General features: G+C 47.3%; 1 protein-coding gene across 7 annotated transcripts in view; it reads left to right on the top strand.

Moving 5' to 3' along the window:
- The window catches only part of ASCC2 (activating signal cointegrator 1 complex subunit 2), a 39,822-nt gene that overhangs the window by 5,532 nt on the left and 14,748 nt on the right, over positions 1–19,542 (top strand). For 4 of the 7 annotated variants that reach the window (XM_036014627.1, XM_028527648.2, XM_036014626.1 and 1 more), the window contains exons 3-12: positions 4,245–4,403; positions 4,772–4,942; positions 5,941–6,070; positions 10,580–10,647; positions 12,607–12,717; positions 13,807–13,919; positions 17,335–17,409; positions 17,866–17,973; positions 18,197–18,265; positions 18,459–18,533. In XM_036014627.1, the coding sequence (XP_035870520.1) occupies positions 4,245–4,403; positions 4,772–4,942; positions 5,941–6,070; positions 10,580–10,647; positions 12,607–12,717; positions 13,807–13,919; positions 17,335–17,409; positions 17,866–17,973; positions 18,197–18,265; positions 18,459–18,533 (1,079 nt within the window). The remainder of the gene's footprint in view (positions 1–4,244; positions 4,404–4,771; positions 4,943–5,940; positions 6,071–10,579; positions 10,648–12,606; positions 12,718–13,806; positions 13,920–17,334; positions 17,410–17,865; positions 17,974–18,196; positions 18,266–18,458; positions 18,534–19,542) is intronic. The other 3 variants (XM_036014630.1, XM_028527650.2, XM_036014629.1) reach the window with 1 other exon arrangement.

The following is a 19,542-nucleotide window of genomic DNA, read 5'->3' as shown; positions in this document are numbered from 1 at the left end:
ACCCTTAACCTTTCTGCTATAAAACCTCTTGTTTCTTTTTTTATAACCTTTTTATATAAGGAGGAAAGTGTCAGAAAATCCAGAACTGTTCTGTCCAATATGGTAGCCATTTGCCACATGTAATGATTGAGTACTTGAAATGTGGATTATTCAATTGGGAACTGGGTATTTATATTAATTTTAGTTAATTTAAATTAAAATAGCCCCATGAGGTGAGTGGTGGCCCACGCAGGTATAGAACAGTTCTGTTATTACAGTTATGTTGGACAGTACTGGTTCCTTAAGTGGTCGGGTCTGATTTTCCACCTCGGTCCTTCCCCTCATACTGAACACCTAGGTTGCTAGACTAAGGGCTCCAGAGGATGGGACCTGGTGCCTTCTCTTTATTCTGGTTTCCCAGTGCCGGGAAGAATTCAGTCAAAGAGCTAAGGACCCTAGCCAGCCATTGTGACAGGCACTGGGGTTACAAAGAGAAAAGACATCATTCCTGCCCTTGAACAGCCGGTGGTCTGAGAGGAAAACAGACCGGTAGCTTCTCTACAGTGTAAGCAGGGTTGTGATAGAAGGAAGTCCTGCAGGCTCCTTGTATGAGCAGAGGCTCTGGGCTGCTGATCCAGATTGAAGGGGTGTGTGGAGGCAGGGAGATCTCGGGAGTAATGGGAGGGCATGTGCAGCCCGGGAAGGCTTCCTGAAGGAGGAGAATCCTGAACTAGGAATTGAAGGTTGAATAAGCAATAGCCAGGCAGAGCAATGGGAAGAGGGTGGACCTGGACCCACGTATGCCATTTTTTTGAGGTCTTGACTCCTATACCAACCACCAGTCACGTGAGGTAGAAACAGTATCCCCAGGGCTTTGAGTTAAATTTCACACTCAAATTGGCTGTGTGACTTCGGGCAAGTTACACAACCTCTCCATGTTTCAGGATCTAAAAAAGGTAGTAATGGAACCAGTTTTGTGTAGTGGCTACAAGGATTGGATGAGGTGTCAGAATTAGCACTATGCCTAGGACACAGTAAGCACTCAATAATATTGGTGATGATAACAGTGACAGAAACACTGCCTGGGAGTAGGATGGGAAGCGGGGTGAGCTGAGGGAGACAGCCGCCTGATGGAGGAGCAGTCTTGTTAGCCATGCTGAAAGGGTTACCCTGCTGGCCACTGGAAGCTCCTGGGAGATTGTCCTGAGGTTTGTACTCACCGTGTATTTTTCTCTTTAGTCTGAACTTGGGACAAGAGGATCTCTAGCCAAGGGTCAGCCATTATGCTGCCTTTGCAGGGTGATGGGTGAAGCTAGTGTTTGTTGAGTAGGTACTGGGTGCACAATGTATACTGGGTGCTATTGAAGATCGAAAATAAATAGTCTTGGGCCAGAACGGGTGAATGAGCTTTTGAGGAAGACAAGACTCATTTAAGTGAAACATTTGGAGAACAGGACAAAATGGGTTCTTATCAAGACAAACAAGTTTGATAGGCAGAGAATGTTCAGAAGGCTTCATGGGGGGACCCAGACCAGGTTTAAAGGGTGGGGCCTGCTGCTCCCTGCTCTGAAATCTTCCATGGCCCCCATTACCTACTAAATGAAGTCCCTACTCTCGAGCTTGGCATTCAGAATTCTTCAAAGATCTTGGCAGTATCTGGTCCTCTGATACCTCTATTCATTCTTTTTCCTAACCAACAAATGTATACGGAGAGTCTGCTGGATGCCAGGCACTATTCTAGGGACTGGGAATGTGGTGAGCGAGGCTCAGACTCCCTTCAGAGACCTACAGTCTATCAGGGGAGGCAGACTAGGTGGGCTCTCCCTTTGTATATAACTTTATTAGGGTATCATTGAAGGAAAATAAACTGTACACATTTAAAGTATACCATTTGATTAGCTTTGACATCTTTATACACCCACGAAGCCATCACCATGATCAAGATATTAAACGTTTTGACCACTCCCAAAAGTTTATTTGTGCCTCTATAATTTGTCCCTTCCTCTCTCCCCATCTGCTGTAACTACTGATCTGAAAGTACTTTTGATGCGGTTCAAGTGCTATAGTCAGGGATGTACAAAGTGCAGGTGCTGGGGGAGCCCAGGTAAAACTCTTATCTAGTCAGGGGTGGGAGTTGGGGAGACTTCCTGGAGGAGGTGAGGTCAGGGCTGGGATCAAAAGGACAAGCAGTGAGACCAGGATGGCATGGACATACCATAGGTCATTTAGTAGGTCTGCAGTATAAGCTTTGGTTCATATCCTGCCCCAGTTGCCTCCTTAGCCCTGTGACCTTGGTGCAGTTCCTGAAGTTTGCTGAGTCTTTGTTTCCTCCTCTGTAAAAAAAAAAAAAAAAAAAAAAAAAAAAAAAAAAAAAAAGGCAAAAAAGAATATGACCTCTCTTTTAAGTAGTTGTCATAGATAAAAAAGAAAGGCTGTGGGACATACCTACTCCCAGCTGGTGCAGGGCAGGTCCTCCATAAGCGGTGGGTTTTATTATCATTATTTCAGTGTTCTGTCCCTCCAAATCCACCTCCCACCACCCAGTGCAAATTGTCCCTTCTTTTTTAATGGCCCATTTTTATACCTCTGAAAAAACACAGTTTCTTCATTCAAAAATTCTTATTCTCCAAGGCCAGCTCAGATGCTGCTGGCTCTGGGAAGCTAGGTGGCCCTTGCCCTCCAGGCACAGCTAATCCCCTGCTGTGCTCCCTCGGTCCCTCTGCCAGGTTTGAGCTGTCACTTCCTCTGTGGTATGCTCACTTGATGGCCTAGATGTGCATCTTCCCCTCTGGAGCATGGTGTCTGTGCGCACGCACGCAGATGCTTCTTTTCTCCGGCCCCACCACACCTGGCACAGCAGGGTTCCCGTCAGTTTGTAGGATTGCAAGGAAAGTAGAATCTAGGGGTGGTGGGGTGTGTTTCTGTTTCAGAGCGGAGGACGGAGGACGTCGGGTGAGTAGCCAGGCTTGGTAAGCAACCTGAGAGGTGAGGTGTCAACAGAGTGGCGGGGGAGCTTAGAAACCAAGGAGATGAATTTAGGCCCTGGAGAGTGGTTTTGAACTTGCTTCAGTCAGCAGGATTCCTTTTTCAAAAGATTTGTACCTGGAACCCCACTGTATAAGTTCTCATTTAAGTGGGAAGGATCCCATAGACCCACCCAATCAATGGGTGGCCCCCGAGGAATGCTTGTGGAACCCAGACTCCACAGTTTGAAAACTTGCATTAGCCAGGGGCAGGCCTAGGTGGCTCTCAAGGAGACTGACAGTCAGTCGTGATTTTCCTGTCCCCCTGGACTGACAGACCTGGAAGCGGGCGGACTGTGGTTGATAACAGCTGAGATGTTACCTGGCCTTCCTCCTATTACCATTTCCCCTGGAGAAAGCAGCCCTTATGTAGTCAGAGGAGAAAACTGAGCTCATCGTCTCTTCTTTACGGTGAACAAAGTAAGGTTTGTTCACAACAAGGTAGGAGCTGGAAGGGAGAACTTGTGATTCTAAGCCAACACCCACAATTACTTGATTACAGCATCCTTTCTTAAAAAAAATTACTGAGGTATTTTTTTATTATTATTAAAAGGATAAACCATGATGCATACAGAATGATACCATTGTTGTGAGAAAGACGAACACATCTAAACAAATACTTCGTATGCGTATACTGGAATATAAATGCCTAGAAAAGGTCTGCAAGGGCCCTCACCGGGTGCGAGGGCACGGGGACAAGGGTATGGTCCCGGCGGCTCACCTCTGTAGTGTTGTAAATTTTTTAAAGAAGACATTTCACTTGTATAATTAAAAATAATTTTTAAAGTAATACACGTTTATTTTTTTAAATTGGAAAGTATATTCAAGTCAAAATCCCTCCCCCCCAGCAGAGATAACCACTATCAGTGTGGGAGTGTTGTCTCCCCTACACTTTTTTAGCCTATACCAGTGGGTGAATGTGTTAAATATATCTATTTATCTACACTTTAAAAAAAAACAAAAACAAAAACTGGTTATATTAAATAGCGGTTTGTACTCTGCTTTTTCTTTCCCTAACCTTTCCCCCGTCATTAAATAGTCTCCAAATGGTTTTTAATGCCTGTCTCGTGTTCCCTGGATGCAACCAAGCCCCTCTGTTAGAGACACTTGGTTCTTTATGCTTAAAAGCTCCTTGGAGGGTCACCGGTTGGAACAGCCAAGTGTTGTCATTGCTGTGGGTTGGCAAGTGGGCCCTCGCTGACTAACCTCTGCCACGGTAACACGTGGTTTTTGGATCCGTAGCACCCTGAGCAGAAGGCAGACCGGTATTTTGTGTTATACAAACCGCCCCCTAAAGACAACATTCCTGCCCTAGTGGAGGAGTACCTGGAACGCGCCACCTTCGTAGCCAATGACCTCGACTGGCTCCTGGCCTTGCCTCACGATAAATTCTGGTGCCAGGTAACATTCTATCAAAATTAATGCTAAGACAAAGCACATGACATGCCGTTTGGTTGGTTGCTGTTGTTGTTTCTCTCTCCCTAGGAGATGCTTTTTTCTCTACCTTTTTCACTGGATCCTTACCAGCAAATTGTGGTTTGGATTGCTCTGTCTTGTATCACAATCTCAATGATGTTTACGCAATACCTTCTAGTGTGTCATTTTAGAAACTTGTGTTTAGCTCTTGCTCATTCATACCTCCTTAGTCCCTTGGGGTTGGAGTGTTTGCCACCGGCCAGGGCTGATGGGCTACGAGCCGCTGTGCAGTTCACCCATAAGCCCTGGGGCCTTGGTAACAAATCCTTGCTCTCCTCTGTTGCCTTGCTAAGGTCATCTTCGATGAGACCCTGCAGAAGTGTCTGGACTCCTACCTGCACTATGTCCCCAGAAAGTTCGATGAGTGGGTGGCCCCAGCCCCTGAGGTTGTTGACATGCAGAAGCGCCTCCATCGAAGCGTTTTTCTCACCTTCCTCCGAATGTCCACTCACAAGGAATCCAAAGTAAGTCCCTGATCCCGTGACAGGTCGCCAGTGACACCTAACACCTCTGTGCCGGACTCTCTGTCCCTGGGAAGGAAGGCTCTAGAAGTATCCAGTTTCCCCTTTGTCTCCTCTCCACCTTTATTCCCACCGTTGGGGAAGAAATCTGTGCCACCTCCCTTATCCTGTAATTCACTGGGTCGGCCTGTGTTACACCCACTGTTTTCATCAATGGGAGCCAAGGGCCCTTTGCCAGATGACGCGTGACTCTGCCTTTTCTTGTGCGTCAGAAGATAAAAACAGTGATTCTGATTTTTCAAAGGAACCTGTATATGCTTTTGGAAAACCTCTACTCCGTCCCTCCGATTTAAAAATAATGCTGTCTCTGAACAATACAAACATTACAGAAATAATTTGTCAATAGTGAAGTTTACCTACAAAATCTCCTCCCCCTAAAATAACCACTTTTAAAGTGCATATTCCTTTAGGGTTTTCCTTTTTTTCTCCTCTCCCTTTAAATAGGGCTGTGCATCTGTGCATTTATTTGTTTTTAAAATAGGATCTTTTTAAAAAAACATTTTTAGTATGGACATTTTCAAATGTACATAAAAGCATAATGAACCCTATGTACCCATCATCCAACTTCAACAATTATCAACATTTTGCTGATCTAATTTTCTCTCTCTTTCAGAGCTTTTCTTTGTTTCTTTTTTTTTTTTTCTGGAATATGTTTAAGCTATCCCAGACATCATGGTAATTTATCCATGAATATTTTAGAATGAATCCCCAACCAACTGTTTCATAATGTATTTTTGCTTCTTTTTATATTAAAATGAAGAACAGCTATTTCTCCAGGTCAATATATGAGTCTCAGATATGTCCACGGTATGGATGGACCTTTATTAATTATCCAGTCCCCTGCTGATAGACCCAAAGGTTGTTTCTTGTGAGTTTGCTATTACTTTACAATGCATCTGTTTTCAGAAAGTCTCTCACCTTTTCTCGGCACTGTTCCTTAGGATCACTTCATTTCCCCCTCTGCATTTGGAGAAATCCTCTACAATAACTTCCTGTTTGACATCCCAAAGATCCTGGACCTCTGCGTGCTCTTTGGAAAAGGCAACTCGCCACTGCTCAAGAAGATGATAGGTGCGTAGGGCGTGGGACCTGGGGGTGCACAGAGATGGCCCCCACATGCCAAACCAGAGGTTCCAAAGGTAGGCACCTAGATGAGTGCAGGGGGATTCCAAGTGGCCATGGTGGGTGGTGCTTGGAAATGACTTAGATATGTGTATAGCACCCCTGAAATAAGTGGCTGGGTGGTGACGGGGAGTGGAGACAAAGACGTATACCACGTGGTTCCTCAAGGATCTTGGAGTCTGAGTGTTATGCCATGTGTTAAACAGTTGAAGAAGGGGGAGTTTGCTTCGGTGATAAGAGTGATAGCAGCAGCGATAGCTAACCTTTATTGGAGCGCGTGCTGCGAGGCTGAGCATTCCTCACGTGTCATCTCAGCCAGGCCTCACAGCAGCCCTGTGACCTGAGTGCTGTCATCCTCCACATCCGCAGATAAGGAGACTGAGTTTACAATGTAAGGGACTTGCCTAAGAGGCCATGACTAATAAGTGGCCAAGCTGGGATTTATGTCACATAGGCCTAACTGTCGAGTTCTTATTCTTTTTTTTTTAATTGCTTTGAGACAGAGGGCAAGAGAAACATCAGTTTGTTTTTCCACTTATTTATGCATGCATTGATTGCTTCTTATATGTGCCCTGACCAGGGATCGGACCATAGCCTTGGTGTGTTGGGATGACGCTCTAACCAACTGAGCTACCCAGCCAGGGCCATTGAGCTCTTGTTCTTTGCTACGCCCTGCCTCAGGGATGCTGAGGCTGCCTAGAAATGTCATGATTTGCATTGTTGCTGAAAACAGATGGGGGCAGAGTTCAGAGAGGACTCTGGGTTGTGAAAGAAATGAAGTCAGCAGCGGATCCTGTCAGGAGGCAGTGGGCTGGAAGGTTCAGTCAGAGACAGAAGCTTGGTTGGGATGCTACAGAGGGAACAGAGCCCGTTGCAGTTCATGGCATTGGGCCCTGCACAGAGGTGCTCACCCCGGACACCGCTGTCAGCCTCCTTCACCTTGAGATTGTAGGACATGGTCTTCGAAATCCCAGTTGCAGAGCTGAGTGATCCCTTATAATGGTTTCCTTCCTTTTTTTTCCCCTAATAATAAAGGTAATGTATGTTAATTTAGAAAGTTTTGGGAGAATACTAAATATAAAGAAACAGGAAAACAGTTACCAAATTCCTGTACTTAAAGACAATCATTTGGTGATTATTTCCTTCCAGTCTCTTCTCTGTGTGTTTCTTAAAAACATATCAGAGCCAATGTATATGAAATTTCATATCCAACTTTTTTATTGGAACAACCTCTGGTTTCTCATTCAAATTTAAGTCTTGCATGATCATTAGTTAATTTATTTTATTTTCCTAGGGAAAGGCCCTTACTAATTTTCATGTAGACTGAGAGGATGGTGTGAGTGAGCAAGAAGCAAGCATGCTTTGTTAAAGAGACAATTATTAGGCCAGTTTAGTTAGAGTGGAGCATTCTGAGAGACAAGGGAAGGGCCAGATCAGGGAGGGCTCAGTGCCAGGCTTTCGGGAGTGGTATTACTGGTGGCTCAAGAGGCAGGCTGTCAAGGTGAACTGCCCAATTCACACCCCAGCTCTATTCCTAGCTATGTCACATCGTCACTCTAATTAGCTAATTGTCAATTAGCCACTCTAAGGCTCAGTTTTCTCATCTAAAAATGGGAAGACTAGTGACTTACCCACCTTATAGGATGGTTGTGGGGATTAAATGTGAGGTGGTGCTCAGCACAGTGCCTGGCACGTTATAGGCACTTGATAAGTGTGAGCTCTTACTGTGATGAGACCATAGCAGTGCCTAGGAGCTTGGAGCAGGGTGGGGAACTGTCTGGTAACAAGGTTAATCTGACAGCACATGAGTACGGAGGGCAGTGACAGGAGGCCACAAAGGAGGCTAGTGGCTCCATGTGGCTTTGAAGGTGAGAGCCTGGTTGGGCTGCTGGGGTGGAAGAGGACATCTGGGAGGCGGAATAAAGCAGGGCTAGTGAGGTCAGCTGAAGAGAGAAGTCTTAATGATTCCAGAGAAAACTGGTGTCAGTTGCAGAAAAGGCCTTTGGGAGGTAGCGGAGTCCATTGTGAGTAGAGGCAAGGTCAGCGTTAGCTCTTAGCTCTGTTGGGTGTAGAATGGCTGTGTGGATGGAGGGAGGAGGGGGTGGTGTGTGGAGATGACGCATCCAGACGGGCAAGGGTGGAGGGAGAAAGCTCTGCCTGCTGCCAGGGCTTCTAATCGTTTTGAATCACTGACTCCTTTGAGAATCAGATAAAAGCTTCTCTCTGGAAAAACATACCCCCTTATAGATTTTGAGGTGTTTTAGAACATCCTCATTCCCATATTGAGAACCCTATACTGGCTTATTCTTTGGCTCTAGAGGATGATTAATGGAAAAGAGGGCAGGACCAGGCATCAGGAATCCATTCATTTTGTGTGTGTGTGTGTGTGTGTGTGTGTGTGTGTGTGTGTGTGTGTTGGGGGTGGGTGTGGAGAACCGGCCTGCAGGCACAGGAGAGAAGGAGGGAGCAAGGAACCTGGCTGATGGTCCTTTGGGCAGAAGCCCAGTCCTTACCCTGCCCCTCACTCCCCCTACACCCCGCTTTTCTTAAACCTCAAGACTGGTATTGTGAATTAACAAGTAATTTTGAACGCAGGTCCTTTCAGTTGGACTCTCTCGGAGCTGCTTTGCCAAAGCAAGAGTGCACTGGGCCTGGGCCCTGTCTGCACTGATCTATTTGGCAACTTTCCCCATTTGCCCTGGGTTTCTGGACCGCTTTAGTCCGAGGAGGGACATTTCCAAGGATGCCACTGCTGTCCCATACCTTTTAATTATTTCTCTAAGAGATCCAAAGTCAGATCTTCACCATAATCAGAATCAGATAAAGGAAAGGAAAGAAACTTCAAAGCCCCCAAGGGCAGATTATGAAATGTGATCACTTTTGATGCTTTTTAAAACATCGCTGTTACTCAGGCTTGAGCATTGGGAGGATTATAAGAGAGTGCTTTCCACCATCCCAGGTGGTTGGGGTGTGGAAAGGACCACAGTGTGGACCTGGAAATTATGGGAGGAGACCTGTTCCTGATGCCTGGGTTAGGAGACACTACCTGGAGAAGGCGACTTCTGCCTTATGGGAGGACACTTCATGCAGAAGGAGGGGACAAGGCTTATTCTCTGAGAATGAGGACGGTGCAAGGGAGGAGGTTCGATGCCAGGAATGGTGAGAGGGTTGCCAGAGATGCCAGCAGAGGCCAGGTCTCACAGGGCTCTTTGTGTCTTGGTGAGGAGTTCGGACTTGACCTTGAGGATCCCGATAGGGTTTTATGAGGAAGAGCAGAGGTTGGTGGAGAGACAGCTCAGTCACCTTGCCTGTCAGGAGTAGGAGATGGGTGCAGACAGTCAGGGAGTACCTTCACAGGCTGAGGGATCAGCACCCTCTGGAGACGGGAAGTGCTGAGCCATTGTGTTGATAAAACTCAGCTTTCTGGAATCAAAGAAAAAAGTAGCATCCAGGAAAGTGTTTACAGAAAGTCCAGCCACCTAGGTACTTGCTTACTTACCCAGCGCCATCTGGCCTTTGCATTTACAAATCCTCTGGGATGGGGTGAGGGCTGCAGAGTTTTCAATGAAGAAACCAAGGCCAGACCTGCCCAAGGACAGAAGACACCTAGAATTCTGAACACCCTGTCAGTCAGCCAATCTTAAATGCTAGGATTAGAACGGGATGAAGAACCCTGGCCCCTCAGGGCATTTACATTTGCATGTGACATCCCCACTAGCTGTGATTCTCTCTCCCTCCCTCCCTTCACCATTTGGGCAGTCAGATCCTTTGGTTTCTGTTCCAGTTAACCATACGCTCTAACCTCCTCACTCACAGCAGCAACACTGGGAGAATAGTGAACACTCAGAGAGGAGCTTCACTTTACAGAAACAACTGCAAATGGGTGGTAAATCTGTCTTTAGGTCCCTCGCAGGCCTCTCACCTTGGAGTGGAATCCATTAGTATGACTGGCATATTCAAAAGCAGAGGGTGAGAGAATTTCCAGAGAAATTTTTCCTTAGATCCCTTCACATTATTGGAGACGTGGCCTGGCAAGAATCCTGGATTTCAGCATTCAGGTTTCTTGAGCAAAGAGATCATATCTCCTCATTTTCCTGGATGACTAACTCCCACTTCCAAAGCCAATGCTGTCATACAAGGCACAGTGCCCAAGTGTGATCACTCCCCGGGGACGTCAGGCAGAGCTGGTTTGACCAGGGCAGGTCTTTTACATAACTCAGTAGGCAGAGGTGCTTATAAGGTTAAATTGTGCCTAGCAAGTCCCTCCCCCACCCTGGGGAAGTTTCTAGGCTGGGCCAAAGCTCTGGTGCCAGCAGGGCCTGGGGCCAGGACTGCTCTAGTTCAGGCAGGCTTAGGAAAGGGAAGAAAGGTCACAGAACATGCCGGCAACTATTTGTAATGTATCCTCTCCGCCCCCACTCTCTTTCCCCAATTCCTACCTTTCTTTTCTCTTTTTAGGAAACATCTTTACCCAGCAGCCAAGTTACTATAATGACCTGGATGAAACCATGCCCACCATCCTTCAGGTACTAGCTCTGAGCCCTGCCCAGAGGAGAGGGAGCTTGGGAAGCAGACCTCTTCCCCACCTGATAATGCCCCTTGACTTTCCTGAGCCCGGGATAAACGTTTACTCCCCACACCCCTGTGGTCCCACCTCCAGACCGTCTCAATGTCCCGCTCCTCACCACACCACTTCCGCTCCGCTCTTTCCCTGCTGAGCAGGCTGAAATCTAAGGGCTGTCAGGTACTGTACTCATGCAAAAGGGCTTGGCTTGCGTGTTGTGTTTGCTGATAGCCATAGCCTCTAAGGCTACCCCTCTAAGAGAGCTAGGCTTCTGAAATAAGAGTGTTAAAGTTTTCTAAAATAATTTTATGAAATAATAATGTTCAATGTGAAATATTGGAAAGTATAAAAAATAGAAAGGAAGATAAATATTCCCCTGTGATTCTCTCTCATCACCAAGAGATATCCACCATCATGGTAACTTAGAATACAGTTGTCCCTCTGTGTCCATGGGTTCTGCATCTGAGGACCTAATCAACCATGGATTGAAAATGTTTTTTTATGCCCTGGCTGGTGTGGCTCAGTGGATTGAGTGCCAGTCTGCCAACCAAGGGGTGACCGGTTCAATTCCCCGTCAGGGCACGTGCCTGGGTTGCAGGACAGGTCTGTAATAGGGGCCATGTGAGAGACAACCACACATTGATGTTTCCCTCTCTCCCTCCCTTCCCCTCTCTCTAAAAATGAATACATTTTTTAAAAATCTTTTTAAAAATTTTTTTAAATGCTTCATTGCTGATGTGTGTTATATAGATAGGCCTATGATCATTGTTTCTGTGCTGAAAATGTACAGATCTTTTTTTCTTCTCATTAAATTTTTTTTTTCTTATTTATTGCTTTCAGAGAGAGAAGGAAAGGGAAGGGGAGAGAGAAAGAAAAAAAAAACACATCAATTTCTTGTTCCACTTATTCATGCATTCATTGGTTGCTTCTTGTCTGTGTTCTGACCAAGGATCGAATCCCTCACCCTTGGCATATTGGGATGACACTCTGACCAACTGAGCTACTGAGCCAGGGCTGTCATTTCTTAAACCATACGGTATTACCACTATTTATATAGCATTTGCATTGGATAGGTATTGTAAGTAATTTAGAGATGATTTGCCAGGCTGTCCCACCTTCTGACATCTCTGGGCAACACTGGAAGAAGAAGAGTTGTCTGGGGCCACACATTAAATACACTGTGACACGTAATCACAGAAATAATCTCACAAGGTTTTAAGTAAATTTATGATTATGTGTTGGGCCGCATTCATAGCCGTCCAGCCCGCAGGCTGTAGGTCGAACACCCCTGAAGTATAACGGGACGATGTGTAGGTTACATACAAATATGCCCTTTTATATAAGTGTCTTAAACTTATAAAATAATTCACAAGACTTGAGCACCTGTGAATTTTGGTATCACCAGGGCCTTAGGACCAATTCCTGAAGGATTTTGAGGGACAGTTATCCATTATCATACTTAAGGATAGCATAATTAGTTAAAGATTGCATAATTTTATGATCGACTCTGTTTCCCTTCACTGTTGATTTGGCTTTTATTTTAATATAGTTCCTATAAATGCCATCTACGGGGGAATCCAAAAACATATATATTGCTGAATGTATATCTTAAATGTTACCATACACTTGCCCAGCCTCTCCAGTCAGATAACATCTGCAAGATCCCCGGGCTTTACATGCACTTTGTCTTTTAATCCTCACCATAATCCTGTAGAGAGAATATCCCCATGATCTCTGTTTTACAGTTTCCACTCTGACCCTGCTCTCAGAGAAGGTCACTGTCTCACCTGGTGTCCCAAGAGCACTGGCATAGATTCCAGAGTCCAAGGCAGTTTTCAGATCACCCATCCCTGGCTGTAGGACAGAGGTCCTAGCTGTTGGTCCGACAGGTTGTGGGAGAGTCACCTCTTGTGTTTCGCAGGTCTTCAGCAATATCCTCCAGCACAGTGGTTTGCAAGGGGACGGGGCCAGCGCCACACCACAGAAGCTTGAAGAGAGGGGCCGGTTGACGCCCAGTGACATGCCCCTCCTGGTGAGGTTGCCCTTCGGCCCAGCCTCTTACTGCCTAGAGGACCCAGCAGCTTCTCCCCCACCCCACACCCCTTTCCCCAATTCCATAAGCAACTATTCCCATCACATTTAGAGCAGGCTTTCCTTTTTCTCTGGAAACTTCATTTAGGGAGTAGAGGAACGAATACAGAACTGGAATTCAGAGGACAGCAGTGTAGTTCAGCCCCAGGTTCATTCATGTGCTGTTTGTTGGGCTATTCGTTCATTCAGTGAATTTGTGCTGAGGAGCCCCTGGCATGGGCTGGGCCCTGGGCCGGGCGTTGGGTGTAAAGCAGTAAGCAAAAGCAGACTTGTTGTCTGCTCTCATGGAACTGAGAATCTCATGCTGATGACATGCAGAAGGTAAATATTTAAGAAGCCTGAACATATGCCAGGCCCTGCTTTACTGGAGATAGAGCAGGAACAAGGCAGCTGTGAGCCGCTGTCTTGGACCTTATGATCTCATGGGAAAATAGACGTGAAATAAGTATTTCAGAAAGGGGTACACTAAGTGCAGTGGGAGCAAATCCTTTTTACTCTCCTGAACCTCAGGGTTTTTTATCTGTAAAATAGAGATTCTAACAGCTGCCCAGTTCATAACAATTCTCATGCGTTGTCATGACAATCAGGAAAGTGTATGAGAAAGCGCTCCCTGTTCTGAACACTCTCTTCAAAATGCAAGAAAAATGTGGGCTTGCTATTCTTGTTCTTATTGGGATGTACTTTCTGTGCGGGCCACAGGCATTGTGTTCAGATTCCAGGGTTGGTTCTCCTTCAACTTAGAAGAGGACCATATTACCCTAGAGCTGGAAGTAACCCTAGATGTCACTGGGTATGCACCCATTGGTCCTACATAGCAAGACCTGAGGTTTAGGGAGGTTAAGTGACTTGCCCAGGTTGTCCTCCTAGAGATGGACCAGCCAGGCTTTGCCGAAACCTCCAGTGTTCTCTTTCCACCACAACGCATCTGCTTATTGGGGACCCCTGGCTTTGTCAACTTTGTCTCCAACCCTTCACAGAGCTGTAACAAGGGGGCAGAGGAGAATAATGCAGTGTTTTCTTTTGGCCACAGGAATTAAAGGACATTGTTCTCTACCTCTGTGATACCTGCACTACGCTCTGGGCCTTTCTGGATATCTTCCCTTTGGCTTGCCAAACCTTCCAGAAACACGACTTCTGTTACAGGTACTGTGATAGTTTGGGCTGTTGAAATAATGGTTCTCACCCTTATTCAACAAGTATTTGCTGGGTGCTTACAACATACCAGGCCCTACTACAGCCCAGGGACATAGAAGTAAAGAACACAGATAAGGCTCCTGCTTGCATGGAGCCTGCATTTTAGAAGCACTCCCATTTTTAGCTAAGAGCAGGGTTGGGGTGGGGGAAGCAACAACCAAGAAGAGGGCAATTTCAATCCAGTTCTGTTTTATATTTAAGCGCCTGTCCTGGGCAGGGGAGTAATAGACACCAAGAAGTGGCTGAGGGCTTCAGCGCCTAGCCCAGGGCAGAGAAACACACACAAGGAAACAAGCAGACATGCTCACATGTAGGGCGGGCTGTTGTGGCCATATTATGAAATGCTCTGGGAACACAGAGGAGGGAGGTGGAATTCTGTCTGGTGAAATAAGAGGTTTCATGGCGATCCTTAAACAAGGTTTGGAAGAATGAGAAGAACCTTCCAGACAGAGAAGGGTTGTAGTGGCAGGGAGGGCGTGCCAGGCGGGTGGAGTGATGTCTTCCAAGGCCCAGAGTGTGTTCCTGAGAAAGCCAGGAAGTAGAAGGTGACAAATTGTGGGTGGGGGGAGGGGTGGAGTGGAGACCAGGGCAGCAGGAAAAGGAGTGATAACAGAGAAAGATGGCCCTGGGGAAAGCTGGTAACAAGTAAGATTGAGAGGAGCCTTAAACACTCACAGGGAGTGGCACCTTCATTCTGTAGGCAGAAGGGAGCCACTGGAGGTTCTTATCCAAAGAAGTCATAGAAAGATCCTGTTGGGATGAAGAAAGAGGTGGAGGAGGACATGGGGAAGGAAGGGAGACCCTCTTTGCCTTCTCAGCACCATGAGCAGATACGTGTTCCTTCCTTGTGCGGGAGAAAGGGGTGTAAGGCATGGCTGGTAACCTACATGTTGCCTGGCAACAGTGGGGCTGGCCCGTTCACAGTGGCCTCTGGCTGCTGCTCTTGCCGGGCATCTTTCTCCACTATTTGAAGGAGTTCTGGGAGCTGCCCAGCTCTGTCCACCAGCCGTCAGTCCATTCAGTCATTTACTCGCCCATTCAACAGAGCATTTATCTAGCGCTGACATGTGCCAGGGATGACAGTGGTATTCTGACTCCTTTTGGGTCACCTCAGCTGGCAGAACTCAGACTTTAGGACTGATCAGCCTCCCACAGAATGTTAGAATAAAGTGTTGATCGACAATTTCCAAGTAGAAAGGGGTTAGGATGGGACTGTCACCGGCCATTTTTTAAAAAAGGTATCTTTTCTCGTGGTACATGTAGCAAATCCTGGCAGGAATTTGGAAAATCCCCAAAGGTAGGAAATTAAATCACTATGACAGATCGAGTTAGTCCTAGACTTTTGTGCCCTGCTTATTTCCACTTCTCACAGGCATTTTCCTCTTTTGTTACAGCATCTCCCCAAATGTGGCACAGGTTGCTTTGGAAAGGGTCTTTGGGGCTGGGGGGTCATTTTTGGAAGAGCTGACTTTCTTGCAAGGGATAGTGGAAGAAGGGGAGCAGCCGGACACATCTCAGGGTGAGGGGAGGAAAAAAGGAAAACACTTCTGACTAAAAGTGACACTGCCTTTGCCAAATGACACTGCCTTTGACCCAGAAACAGAGGCTGGGGCTGGCCCAGCCTGTGCAAACTGTGTTGGAGGCCAGGAACGCCCAGTGAGCAAATGCAGTAACCTCAGTCCCTGAGGACTTTCAGCAAGGGGTCACAGCCACCAAACAGCTCTTTAGCTAATCCCTCTCATGACAGCCTTCTGCTCCTCCCTCCTGAGTATATGCTTGAATATATCTGAGTCTCTCTCTCTCTGTCCTGTAATTTTATGAATGAATAATGCATTCACATGGTTGAAGATTCAAAAAAGTATGAAATACATAGTAACATCTCCCCCTCTCTCTACTCCAGTTCTGTTCCTCGTATACAACCATTGTTCTTAGTTTTGTTGTGGAATTTTTCCAGAGATATGCATATACAAGCAAATGTGCATATTTTATGTCACCCAGCCCCTTTTAAAATTTAATACTGGCATATGAATACTCTATGTACTGTGTTCATTGTACTTTTAAAATTAATGTATGTCAGTGTATAAAGCACCCTCAATTTTTGGTGTGGCTGGACAGAATTCCATTGTATGGGATACCAGATCCCATGGATCTTTAGGATTTTTTCCAGTTGTTTGCTATTACAAAACAAAAATGCTATAAAGAATAAATTTTTGTCTAACCACCATGTTGTATGCCTGAAACTAACATAAAATGATATTGAATGTAAACTATAATTAAAAAATAAAATTTCAGTAAAATAAAACAAAAAAAGAATAACTTAGCACATATACTTTGCATCTTTGCAAGTGTTTCTGAGTAATAAATTCCTAGAAGTAGCATTGCAGGAACAGATGGTATATGCATTTTAAATTTTTATGGATCTTGCCAAATCACCCTCCAGAAGAGTTGTTCCAACTTACCCTCCCACCAGCCCAGCAGTGTATCCTGGCAACACCTGACTCTGGGCCAGACTGCCCTCTCTGTCTTCTGGGTGCCATCCTACGGGCCTAGTAAGGCCTGCCTCTTTTGGCCCAGTTACCCGCTTCTGCATACGGCACCACCATTGGCTGGAAGTTGCCAGAAGTCAGCCAACTGACAAACAAATGTTTGCAGAGTGCATGCTACAGATTCAGCACTATCCTAGGCCTGTCCTATGCCTGTACGGGCTGTATTTCTGACTTTGGGAAACTAGGATGTTCAGAGAGGGGATTACACTGCAGAAGGGAGGCAGCTGCATTTATGTCCTAAGGATGACATACTCTGAGTGCTGTGCATCTGGTTCTGGGAAGGAGTAATCTCATGGGTGAGCATGATGAAGAAGCGTGTGGCTGGTTTAACTGAAAAAAAAAAAAAGCAGCATGTGGCTGGAATGGAAAGTTTAAACTGCAGTTAGGGGCGCAGGGGGGCGAGGTTGCTGCGGTGAGAAGGAAGGCTGTGCCAGGTACGGATGCCCCAGAGGGAGAGATCACTGTGCGATATCACAGGAGGTAAGCAGCTGCTAGAACTTTCTGAGCCAAAAAAAAGTGACCTGTGTTTCTCAAACTTCAGTTAGTCCTGGGAGGCCTTCTCATGGCTGTTAGAATGACCCTATCAGATGATTTCCTATCTGAATGGAAGACGTAGCTATTGGTCACTTCCTAGGGACCTCGTCCTGGGACCTACCACAATGGGACAATCTGGGGCCAGGGTCATCCCAGGAGAAAATTGGGGTGACAACTTAGGAGCAGGAAATGGGCCTTCCTGCTGCCTGGCGTTTGCTTTGGTTTTCTGATGAAGTGCAGCATTTATGACCTAATTTAGCCATTTACCATGTGTGCCTCCACAGACTTGCTTCCTTTTATGAAACAGCAATTCCTGAGCTGGAGTCTGCAATTAAGAAGAGGAGGCTTGAAGACAGCAAGTGAGGCGGGGACCACACTCTGGGTGTCACTGTGGCTGAAAGAAGCCGGAGCCAAGGCCCTGCCTGCTTCAGCATTCCCATCTCTAAGACAAGGGGCGGGACCCAGGACCCTGCGGCTCTGGCTGCTGCATCTCCCCTGAGTAGCCACCTGGCCCCTGCATCTAAGCCTTTTCCCCTCAGCCATTGCTCTAAGCTTTTGTTAACCAGCCACTGGTTCCAGACCCACTGTTTGAATAGAGAAGTGGCCCTGGAACCAGCCAGCCTCTCAGAGCTGGAAGAGCCTGTAGGCTTTTCCCAGCTGCTGTCCACCTAAACTGTGAGGCCTTTTCAGCCCAGGGTGCGTGTATGGGGGCGGGGCTGGAGGGGGCGTAGAACCTGCAACTGCTGGGATTAAGCTCCCTTGGTGCCTTTTTGTCTCTCAAATCTCTCTTTCCTTTTTACCCCTGGCCTTCACAGGCTGCTAGGTGACCTATGGCAGAGGCTGTCCCATTCCAGAAAGAAGCTACTGGAGATTTTTCATACCATCCTGAATGAGATCTGCCTTCTCCCTGTCCTAGAAAGCAGGTAAGCCCTTAGAAGCCACTGTCCAGGTGGAAGACCCCCTCCGCAAGCCTAGATAGGGCATTTCCCTCACTTTGTCTGCCCCTTCTTACTCCCATGTTGCTGAGAAGGATGGTTTCCTCCAACTGGCTAGAGGCCTTGCACAGGGCGGGGCGCGGTGGGCAGGGAAGGAAGCTGCATGTCATCTGCGTTGAATGAACTCATCTTCCCTGGTGTCCTGTTTCAGCTGTGACAGCATTCAGGGCTTCATTGAGGAATTCCTTCAGATCTTCAGCTCTTTGCTGCAGGAGAAGAGGTGAGTGTGGCTGAGCTGGGACCAGCAGTGGGACAGGCCCACGGTGCTTCATCAGTCCCCACAAGACCTTTCATAATAGAGCCCCTGGTATAACCACCACAGTCTAAGGCTCTGGAATTTGTGGTTGGGCAGCAGATAACAGACTGGTGCCCCTGTGGCCCCAGCCCTGTCCCTCCAATCTGCTCTCTGGCAGGTTCCTCCGGGACTACGATGCGCTCTTCCCTGTGGCCGATGATGTCAGCTTGCTGCAGCAGGCCTCGTCAGTCTTGTATCCTTCTATCGCAGACACTGGGGGGGCCCTGGCCTGAGCAGGTCAGTGATGGGCTGCTGGGACCCAAAGTAGCACAGAGAAGTTTACCCCAGAACATGCAGGTCAGCTGGCTTTCCCTAGATGCCTAGACCCTTGCCAAGGCTCCAGCCCATTTCTGGTGGAGATGACGTCTCTGGTCCTTGGAACTGGGGAGGCACAGTCGTGCTTTCTCTAGGTGTTTATTGAGCCTTTGGGCTCGTGTGACCAACAGGGACTCAGCCCTGTCCTCACGGACCTCACTGCAGGATGGAAAACAGACGGCTAAACCAGCAGTTAGCTGGAGTGTCATATGGGGGGAAATTCAGAGGGCAGGGAAACCAGGGGAGGCACCTAACCCAGCAGAGCTTGGGGTGCAGGTGTCACACAGAAGTGACATCCACGCTGAGAACAGCAGAAGGAGCAGGAGATGGCCAAGCCCAAGCTCAGTATTCCCAGGGGACAGAGAGCAGGGTGGGTCCGTCTGGACAGCCACGAGTGTTGTGCATGGATCTTGAGGCGGGGCTGAGGGAAGGGGTCTCGTGGGACAGGTTAGGATATGGCAGATGATTTGGGGCCAGGCAGACCTGCACAGCCTTGGCATGACCCTCACTGAGAACTTTGGGCACTGTCCCGAGAGCACCGGTGAGCTGTGGAAGGGTTAAAGCAGAGGGTGACAGGGTCAGTTTTAGACTTTAGAAAAGCTCCATCTGGCACAGGAATGAGAATGGACTGGCCAGGGACCTCTCTGAGGCCCGGGGGCTGGTGAGGATGCCGTCGCTGGCATCCAGGCATGGCCAGTGGGGGTTCGGCTTAGAAGTGGAGTGAGGGAGTCTAGGGAAACTCAAAGGTATCTGACTAGCAGTGCCCAGGGTGGTAGAGAGGGCGGAGGGACAGGGAAGAGCAAGCCTGGGGGCCATTTTGGTGGCTGGGGTGGGTTGCTTGGTCCTGTCTCAGAGGCACACTGTGGCCTTCAGCCTCTGCAGAAAGC

Source organism: Phyllostomus discolor, chromosome 13 (genome assembly GCF_004126475.2).
Source record: "Phyllostomus discolor isolate MPI-MPIP mPhyDis1 chromosome 13, mPhyDis1.pri.v3, whole genome shotgun sequence".
NCBI classification, from domain to species: Eukaryota; Metazoa; Chordata; class Mammalia; order Chiroptera; family Phyllostomidae; genus Phyllostomus; species Phyllostomus discolor.
Note: the sequence above shows the minus strand (reverse complement) of the source record. Positions and strands in the feature narration are given on the sequence as shown.